Here is a 10,000-nt window from a genome sequence, read left to right on the forward strand (position 1 = left end):
TTTCAAATCACAGACTTCAAGAATACTCAATCATGTCATGCATAATATTGTCAGACTCTGCAATTCCTACCACAGTTCAACGTCCTTGGCATACTTGGCATGTGCATACTTGGCAGAAAGTGTCTGTGACTTATTAGCCCCTCCATATTTGGCAAATTGAAAACTCAAGATGTTTTTGTTTATCAGGGGAAGTGCGTATGAAATCAGGACTCATCCCGACCTTGGAGTCAGATCTGTTTCTGATCTGAGTGGATCCATTTTGGAGCGAGCAGCTATCAGCGTCCCCGCAGCACTTGGCGTAGAGGATTGGAGTGTGTTTAGGCAGCCCATTAGTCTGATATAATCAGCTCCCAGGGATTTTGCAGTTTCTCTTTAGGATGAAGTGAAGGCAGTTCCACTGGGTTGATGCTACAACAGTATTGTAGCCCCAGAGCAAATGGTGAGTGGCTTCCAAGAAAAGAGCAAGATGCTATGAACGCTGACGCTATTGTCCATCAGACGTAGATAATGGGATCAATGTTCAATCTCTCTGAAGATGGCATTGCAGAATGCAGAAGTACAATGACTCTGCAGATAGGACAACACATTTTCCCAGACAATACCCTTGTTCCATGCTCTGGTGTGGTGAAGGGAAGCCATCCTGTTGACTAGAAAAACGTAGGTCTTTGGTAGATTCATGCTGTGTGATTCTTGTAAAGAGTATCGGAATCAGAGAGGAAAAGGATGGGGGGTACAGGGGGTATTAAAGGATGGGGGGTATTAGAGTGCTCAGTTGAATAATGAGGGTTTAGAAAAGGACTGAACTTTGTTACAGTCCATCTTGCTTGGTCCTGGTGATGTGAGGCCCAATCTGCTGATAGAAGAAATAAGGAAACAAGGAAATGTGACAAAATCTTTGGTGGGATGTAGGCCAATTGAAGTATACACCTATTTAAGGATCTGCCCTTACTACAGTGCCAGTATAGTGCAAGATATAGGCTAGTGTAAGACCTGAGTGCCTGTGTGAGTGTGTCTTTTACTGCACTCAGTAATTCATTGGGCTGATTTTTTGGTCCAAAGCAACTTACATGTGTCAATGGGCTTGTTTCCCTGGAGCAACTCGGGGTTAAATGCCTTGCTCAAGGGCACGACAGTGTCAGCCAAGATTCAAAACACACAAATTTTCCAGCAACTGCATGCTAACCCAGCTCCTTAGCCACTACATTACCACCACCACTGCAACGCTAGCATATCACCCCTGTCTTTTTAGCCTCCCCATCCCATATGCATTCCTGCTTGCTTAGCATACACCCTCCTCAGCATGTGAGAACTCATATGAAATATGTGTGCGGGACGTTCAGAGAGGCAGAGGGCAGGTCGGTGAGGAGCGCGAGGGAGAGGTGAGGAGAGACCCAGGGCTGGAGTCTGGCAGTGTTGAGTCACAGCTCGCTCATTCGCTCGCCCATAAAACCTGGACACAGAACAGACAAGAGCTGCTCCCCCTTCGCCGTGAGGTCAGCAGCAAGGCTCACTCAAGAGATGGAGGGAGGGAGGGAGGGCAGAGAGGACAGGTGAGCCACGAGCAGTGGCGGAAAAAAAGAAAGAAAAGTAAAGAAAAATCACTTTTCTGAAATAGCCATTCTCCTCGTTTTGTCTACCGAGGGGCTAGTTCTCTGTTGCTTTTCTCTCACATCTGGTCATTAGAGTGGAAGGGGAGGGGAGGTGGGGCTATCTACACATGGCTCCGTTTTCTTCTTTGCACTCGTTTTCACTCCATGAGGGAGTCTCTGTATGGCGTTGGCAGGCATCACTGCATCCAGCTGCAAGTGCAGGACAGGGTACTTCAAATGCTTGGCACAAGCGTGATAGAAGACACACAAGCACACACACACACATTCACACTCTCACACACTCTCACACACTCTCACACACACATACTCATACGCACGCAAGCACACACACACACACACACTCACAGACACACACTCACACTCTCCTCTCACACACACACACTCTCACACACACTCTCTCACACTCACACACTCTCTCACTCACACACACACACACACTCCCTGACTGACTCCCACTGTTAAAAAGTGAAGGGGCTTTATTTTGGGGTAATGGCAATGTGGCGGCCCCGTTAAGGTGCCACGGGAGATGATTTTGCTGATTTGCTCTGTTTTCTCCTCCTCGCTCGGCCGCCCCAGAGCCTCAACACACACACCCGCTAATGTCAGCTTGGGGTGCAGAGCGACACACACACACACACCCGCTAATGCCAGCTTGGGGTGCAGAGGGACAGAGAGGAGGAAGAAGACAGGAGCTGTGCTCAAAATAGCAAACAAAAGACAAAGGGTCGCAGACATTTTGAAACAGTTTTTCATTTGCTTCAAATTCACTATGAACGTTCGCAAACACACACACGCACGCGCACACACACACACACACACACAAACACATGGTGTGAGCAGGCAGGTACAGTAGGTCTTGGCAAACAAACATGGACTAAGGATGACCTAAGGATTACTGTTTCAATTAAACTATTTGGAATGTTTACACAAAACAATTGAATGTAAAAGCATTTGCCTTTGATGTTTTTGAGCCTCTAGGCTAAACCTTTAGAGCCTGAATTTGAGCACACCTCTGATTTCTCTGCTTCTGTATCTCCACTCAAGATCCACAGCGCTGATGGTCAGAGGAAATGGTCTGGGCTGTGGCTAGACACTCCGCTGTGTTGTTTACGCATCCGTGACCCAGATCCACTGAAAAACTACTGCTGGGATCGTAACAAAGAGTCCTAGTATATCAAGGGAAATAAAACAGTGGTTTGGCAGCCAGTTCAGTGTTTTTGGGGTTTGTTTTGTTCACAGATGTTCAACTAGAAAGCGTCTCATTGAACGCAAAGTGTAACATCACTCACTTCAGTGTTTATGTGTTTGTGAGTCTAAAAGAAATGTTTTGGAGTGTGTGGTATTTCTGAATATCTATGTGTGTGTGTGTGTCTAAGAGAGAGAGAGAGAGAATGTAATAGTATGTGAAAGAGTGTTTGTGTTTGTGTGTGAGAGAGACTGTTTGTGTACAGTATGTGTGTTAGAGAGTCTGTGTGTATGTGTGTGAGAGAGAGCTTTTTATATGTATGAGAGTGTGTGTGTGCGTGCTTGTACTCTCTATAAGTCACTGTAAGACCCAGGCTGACGGTGTGCATGTGCTGACTCACTGAAGTGAGTGTGTGTTGTTGTTGCGAGCGGGCTGTCTGTCTGATCTCTCTGCTCTCTCATCTAACAGTCTGTCTTTCAGGGCTTCCAAACGCCGCAGCTCGGCTGCATATCAAAGCAGGCCGTAAATGGGCCTCTCGTTATTGAGTATTTTTAGCTCCAGCTGCTTCTCTTTCAACTCGTGGGTACGTGAGCTGTCTCTCTCAAGAGTGTCTGCGTGTCCGTGTGCGTGTGTGTGTGTGTGTGAGAGAGAGAGAGCGAGAGTGTGGACATGTGGATGGGTGTGTGAGAGAGAGTGTGTGTGTGTGAGAGAGAGATGGAGAGCGAGAGTGTGGACATGTGGATGTGTGTGTGTGTGTGTGAGAGAGAGAGAGAGTGTGGATATGTGGATGTGTGTGTGTGTGTGTGAGAGAGTGTGTGTGTGTGTGAGAGAGAGAGAGAGATAGAGAGCGAGAGTGTGGACATGTGGATGTGTGTGTGTGTGTGAGAGAGAGAGAGTGTGTGTGTGTGTGAGAGAGGGAGAGAGAGTATGACTGTTTTATTGCTGTTTCAGTCTTTCTGGTCCTCATCAGAGGTCCCAGCATTATCCTTTGCCAAAACCTGATCATAACCATAACCGTCCTAATGAATCCAAGAGACCAGAGCACTTCAAACAAGCACATCAAAATGCATGAGCTTTTGCAAAGTACAATAGAGACGTCCAAACTTAATCATGGAATAGGATTAGAAGAAGACAAAACATTTCAGGCAGTAGAGACTAAACTGATTCCGAATGGAACGAAAAGGAGTCAGTAGATAAACAATCCAATGGACCTGTGCCCTGGCAGCGCGTTCGCCCGCTCCTCAGACGTCCCCGAGGGCAACATTAGTGCCATGAGTTGCCCTGCCCGACGCTGCTGTGGCTGCCCTGTGCTCTGAAAGCCTCTGTTCCAAATCACTCTATCAGAGCCATAGTCAGTTTTTCTGGCACAAGGGCCCTGATCGCTTAGGGCTCTGTTCGGATGACCCCGGTGCGGTGCGGAGAGCTTTTTGTGTTGGGTGGGGCTAAGAGCTGTGTGTCCTGTTAGGGCCACATTAGCGGCGACTGGTGAGAGCCCCTGCTCTGTGGCCGGACAGAGGCGCGTTAGGTTCATATGCTAATGACTTTGACAGGTTGTCACCAGACTTTTGTTCTGCTGTTTTGGACACACGAGTGGAACACGTTCAGCGACATGAGTGCTGCACTCAGCTGAACTCTTAGGCTGTCCTTCTGGCAGACTGAAGCTGCCTTTATCCAAGCTGCTAATGGATACCTTATCTACTCTCTCTCTTTCTCTCTCTCTCTCCCTTTCTCTCTATCTCCTCTATCTGTCCTCTCCTTCTGTCTTTCTCTGTCTCTATTTTTCATTTCTCTGTGTTTAACTCCACTGAGGTTATATAAACTGGCCCCATAGCTGTTCAAAGACCAGCCTCTTCATTCCCTTATTCGACTCTTACCCTTATGAGCAAGGACATGAAAACTGACCCCTGGTCCAGCCGGTATGGGGAGTAAAGCTCCACTTTCACTGCCATGCATCTGTGTTTCTGGGCTCGTTCAAAGCCTCTATGGCAGACCCCTTCTTCATCCCAGATGCCTTGCTCCCACACTACACCGCTTCATAATGCTCCACTCTAAACTTCTTGTTTAACTCCATTAGGGTTGGAAATACCAGACTAATGGAACATTTATAAAAGACCTTTCGGAATATAAACCAGGCGAACTGATACTTGCTGCTGAGAAGTGGCCTTATGAAAGGCTGCTGCTTAATTATTGAAATGCCTGTTTCATGGCATTGCCTGTTTTCCCGGGCAAACTCCAGTGTGTTAATGTGTGTGTGTGTGACTGTGTGTGTGTGGATGAGAGAGAGAGAGAGTTTACAGTGTGCTGCGCAGTGTTTCGTGTCTTGTGTAACCACGCTCAGTTAGCGAGCCAGCCAGCAGCCGTGGCTAGCTGTTGCGTCTCCGTGCTTTGTGAGAGTAAATTAGCAGCACAGACGTTTGTCCGCTTCAGGCTCTTCATTAAGAACAAGTGAGATGCTGGGGAACTAGCAGCGAAGCACGAAATATGCCAACCAGATTGCCAGTCCTCTTTTTGAAATCAAGAGGGACCATCTTTTTGTACTAAATGAATCTTTTTTATATAGGTCATTTCTGTTTGTGCATAAGCCAGTTCACAGAAATTATTTTCTTTGAAGATTACGTTTTGTTTGGTGCCCTCTTTATAATAGACCCAAAGGAAACATGGACGAATCAAGAAATAATTTACCGAGCAAGTGCAACAGCATTTGTCTTTTCAAATTATTGTTGATGAACAAAAAAATGCATGCTGTTATGTAGTTATCTAAGTAAATGTTAATTATTAGTGAGTAGTCAGATGTTCGTCTAGCAGACAAAACCTTGGTGCTCTACTGCTTCAGTGACTCTGACCTGGTTTCAGAGCTTGAAGTCACACTAGTCAAGTGTCGATGGTTTCTGTTCTGTGATTTTCCCATTTTATCACCATTTTGCCTAATGGCCCATTTAAAGCTTACTGTACATGACATGGCCCGAGGCTTTATCTGATACTCTGACATGAAATAGAAAAAACATAATTGACACCTACAGGTCTCATTGGTTTCTCTTTGGTTTCCCCTTGTTCATGTAGCCTACTAGTCGATCTGTAACCATTCTCTTGAACTTAACCTTTTTGTGAGATTTTAGTTCAGTCAGGAAATTGCCTTTATTGTGGCTGTTCTGTTGACTGCTCAGTTCAGATGTTCAGAATGGATCAGGATATGAGTGTTCTGTTTTTCACTTGCATCAAGGAATCAAGTACAAATCAAGTAAAATGTCTGATGTCCTTGAAACTAGAAAATCTGTGTGACACATTTATTTGCTTCAGGGTGTAATGGAGCTTGTGAGGTCACCAGCATGTGACCTGAGACATGGTTCATTTCATATTGATTATTCCAAACGTTGATTATTTACGCCCTGTCCATCAGACAAAATGATCGATTGACTGATTGATTGATCAAATTCGTGACTGTCCAGAAGATCCTCTGACATGACATGACTGACTCACCACTCTTTGCTAACATTTCTTTCCCAGACTGGCCAGTGATGGCATCCAGCTTGCCAAACCAGCTTCCCCTGGCAGTGCAGAACCATGTCCCAGAACCATCACCTGCCGCCTTACCAGCATCATTCACTGAGGCCTCCACCCAGACAGCCGTCCGTATACCGGGGCATTCCTCCTCCATTGTTGCCCCCCTGCCTCCAGCCAAAGGTCTTGAAACAGATGGCAGTAAACCAGTTCCCCTTAAAGCCTTCATGCCCAGGTGGGACTCAGCTCCCCTTCATGCTCCCCCACCTGCTGCCCCTGAATCTGGGGAAGAGTCTGTGGAAGGGCCCCTGGAGGCCCCAGCCCGACGGCCCCGAGAACTGCAGCAGCCGTCAGTGCCTCTCTCTCAAATCGTGCCCTCTTCAACAGCACAATTGTGGTCCTCTTCTCCATCATCCGCTTCCTTTATTGCTGTTGTAATACCTGACCACAACAGCACCCATGTGAGGCCTCCGATGCCTCCCCCGGTGGAAACCCAGGCAACCAACTCCACCACCTCCTCAATCCCATCTGGCACCCAAGGACTAGAGGTCCCGCCTGCTGCCATAACAACTGCCAAACCTCCTGTGGAACCTTCCGGTAGTGTAGAAGACCCCAGAGATCACCAGTTGTCACCGAGCTTCAACCTGAATATACAGAATGATGATGGCACTCCAGAAGAGAATCTTAGCCATGTACTGATGGGGAACCACAAAGGGATGACCACTTCGGTAGTGCCCACCATGGGTCCCATGGAAGACTTTTACCCAACCAACACCATGGAGGCGGACTGGGGTTCTGGAGACTACCAGGAGACCATGTCCTTCTTGGGATCTGAGGGGGACGACTACTCCCTGGTCTCCAGTTTACCCTCAGACATGTATGACTTTGAGGACTCTAACTCAGAGGCCTACGACACCTCTTTCCCAACTCGCGCAGCTCTGGTGCCTTCTGGGACTCTTCTTACAAGGTATCCCAAGGAATCCAGCGTACTTCCGGAACTACACGTCACCAGATCACCTGTTTTAACCAGCCCAGTACAGCCGGTCATGCACATGACCCGCACACCCAGTTTTACCAATCCAGACCAGTATGATGCCCATGTGACCAACTCTCCCAGTTCCAGAGCCACCAGTGTGTTGCCTGGCTCCCCTGGTCCTACCTTACTTTACAGTAGGCCAAATATAACCAGCCCTCCTAGTCAAACAACCACAGTTTCCAGCATAAACATGACAGCTTTGCCCACGTTCCCTCCTGGCTTTGCAGAGCCTTTCACCAATTCATCCAACGTCAACATCTCAAATCCTCCTCTAATCAGGCCAACAGTGTTCATGCCCCCTCCTGGTTCTTCCACAAAGTCACCAGTCTCCCCCCAAGACAGCGTGTCCAGCCTTGTGCCAGATTGGTCAGACGGCGTGACCATTGAGCCCACAGACCTCCTGCTGCCTGACATGAACAGCCTGGAGTACTTCACCATCCAGCAGACCAAAGAGCCCAGCAGGCTGCCAGAGCAAAGGCCCAACCACACCAGCCCTTCATCCGGTAACTCCATCACTCCCATGCCCATCCTGACCACTGGAGTTTTCACAGTGAATCCAACTCAACTGTTTACTGCCTCATTTGGTGAGGAGCTGCTCCCTGCCCACAACAGCTCTTGGCCCGAGGAATCTTCAACGGATACTTCAGGATTTGAGCCACCGAGCTTTCCAACATCGGAACCTGACCAGACGTCACAGCAAAATACCACATTTCTGGATCCCTCCATGGTGCTTACGCCCTCCATGGAGCCCTCAGTGCCCAGCACAGAGTGGAGTCAGGGTGGGGGCTCTGATTGGATCAGCACTCCATCAATCCTGACAGCCCAAGTCAATACTACATCCCTGCATACTCCTGTCCTGCCCTCAACTACACATGGACAATGGGACATTACTCCAACTGTCTTGGAGACCCTGACCAATGGTACCTCCCTCTTTCCTCCCAGTATTAGCCCATATGTCACTGTTGGTTTAACCCCTGAGTCCTCCCAGTCAGACTCCAGTGCCACCACTTTCCCCTTTGCCCCTACACATCCTGCCCCAAATGCCACCACCATCCCCCTAACCCCAAGACCTTTTACCCCCAATGGAACATCACTCACCGACATGGCTGATGAAGCCATCACTATGGGAACACCATCCGACACCACAGCAACTGAGGATACCCTGACAACCATCAATACCAACACAGCATCGCTCAACAGGACTATTCCCACAGCTGTAACCACTGTTCTAACCACGGTTCCTGACATCCCTACTAAACCGCCAGCAGCTACCACCTCAAAACCTCCTCAGACCACCACCGTTCGAGAGTACCTGTGTAACATCACCGACCCCGAGAACTATCTGGTCAAAGTCGGTAAGACTCATCTCCCTGACTTATGGTAGCTGACATGATATTGTTTTTACTAAGGGAAGATGGTATTTTATACTATTGCTAACCTCTGTCGTACTGTATAGGTTTCTCAGCAGGGTCCACAGTTGGATATGCCAAAGCTAAGGTCCGTGAGATCCTGAAGCCTGAGTTCAACCAATCACTGGAGCTGCAGGTAAGTTACAAAAGTCACAACTGCCTTTAGTGGAGGGCATTCATGGATTTTATAATGGTACTGCAAAAGAGCTCATGTTATAGACAGAGTGACTAGCATAATTGCCAAAGTTGATTACAATTTCCTTGGCACATGTATAGTCTAGCAATATTCAGACTAAAGATGTTGAGTTGCTGCTTCCGGTGCAATTTCCCCCCCACCTGAGAGCATTTATGGTTCCAGAAAGCCATTAGTTAGAACCGAGAGATAAACAGTTCAAGTATTCTAGATTTGCTTATTGCTCACAACAGCGCCAAAATCACATACAATTTTCAGAGATTGTAGTATCCACTATGTTGAGACTTCACGGAGTGCCATATGTTGGCTTCGAGGAGCGATTACCGCAGCACATTAACGTTCTTCCAAAGAACTCAGGCGTCTTCAGGCTGACGTGAAAGGAAGGGAAGGGAAAACAGCTGAGTCATTTCATCTTCTTTTCATGGCCGCTCGTGTAAGTTAAGCCTTGGATGTTGACTTGAAAGGTCTGGAGTGGAGGTTACATAACCAGAAAGGTGTTAATTAGCTACTGAGGTTATGTCTGCCAGCGGAAAGAAACTGAAGCTCTTTCTGTTGGTTATGTAACATCTTGTACTCCATCTAAAGATCATGTTTCATGTACATTTCTGTGGGAAGAAGGCTTCCTGTTCTGTTTATCAAGTCTGTGTTTATAAACAAACACCAGGAAATGGGGAGGGATGAGATAGACTAGATAGATGTGACCAGCGATGATGTGGGAGACCAGTGATGTCAGAATCAGAACATGAAGGCGCTTTTCAGGCATTTCAAACATGGTAGTTGCCAGTTGCTACTTGATTGGTCAACATTTGTAAATAAATATTTTTAAATGCATGCCCTCTTTGTCAAGCTCACCCTTGGTAAATGTTTAAAAGAGTTCAAGCGTGTGCTGAACAACATGCCATTTTACAAATTATGACCGTATATTTTCTTAATAAACACAGTTTGCTCTAATGATGGAATTCATTGGAAGTCTGTCATTGGATTAATATATTTATGCACACTCATCATGACATATAGAGTGGGTAACTGATGTGTGTGTGTGTGTGTGTCTTGCTTTGGCTTGCAGGT

General features: G+C 47.2%; 1 protein-coding gene across 1 annotated transcript in view; it reads left to right on the top strand.

Moving 5' to 3' along the window:
• The window catches only part of si:ch211-1e14.1 (UPF0606 protein KIAA1549), a 61,333-nt gene that overhangs the window by 25,669 nt on the left and 25,664 nt on the right, over window positions 1–10,000 (top strand). The window contains 3 exon segments of the mRNA XM_042110911.1: window positions 6,301–8,685; window positions 8,787–8,875; window positions 9,999–10,000. The exon segment at window positions 9,999–10,000 is cut by the window's right edge and continues 167 nt beyond it. Of these exon segments, the coding sequence (XP_041966845.1) occupies window positions 6,301–8,685; window positions 8,787–8,875; window positions 9,999–10,000 (2,476 nt within the window).

The sequence above is a fragment of the Alosa sapidissima genome, chromosome 11 (genome assembly GCF_018492685.1).
Source record: "Alosa sapidissima isolate fAloSap1 chromosome 11, fAloSap1.pri, whole genome shotgun sequence".
NCBI classification, from domain to species: domain Eukaryota; kingdom Metazoa; phylum Chordata; class Actinopteri; order Clupeiformes; family Clupeidae; genus Alosa; species Alosa sapidissima.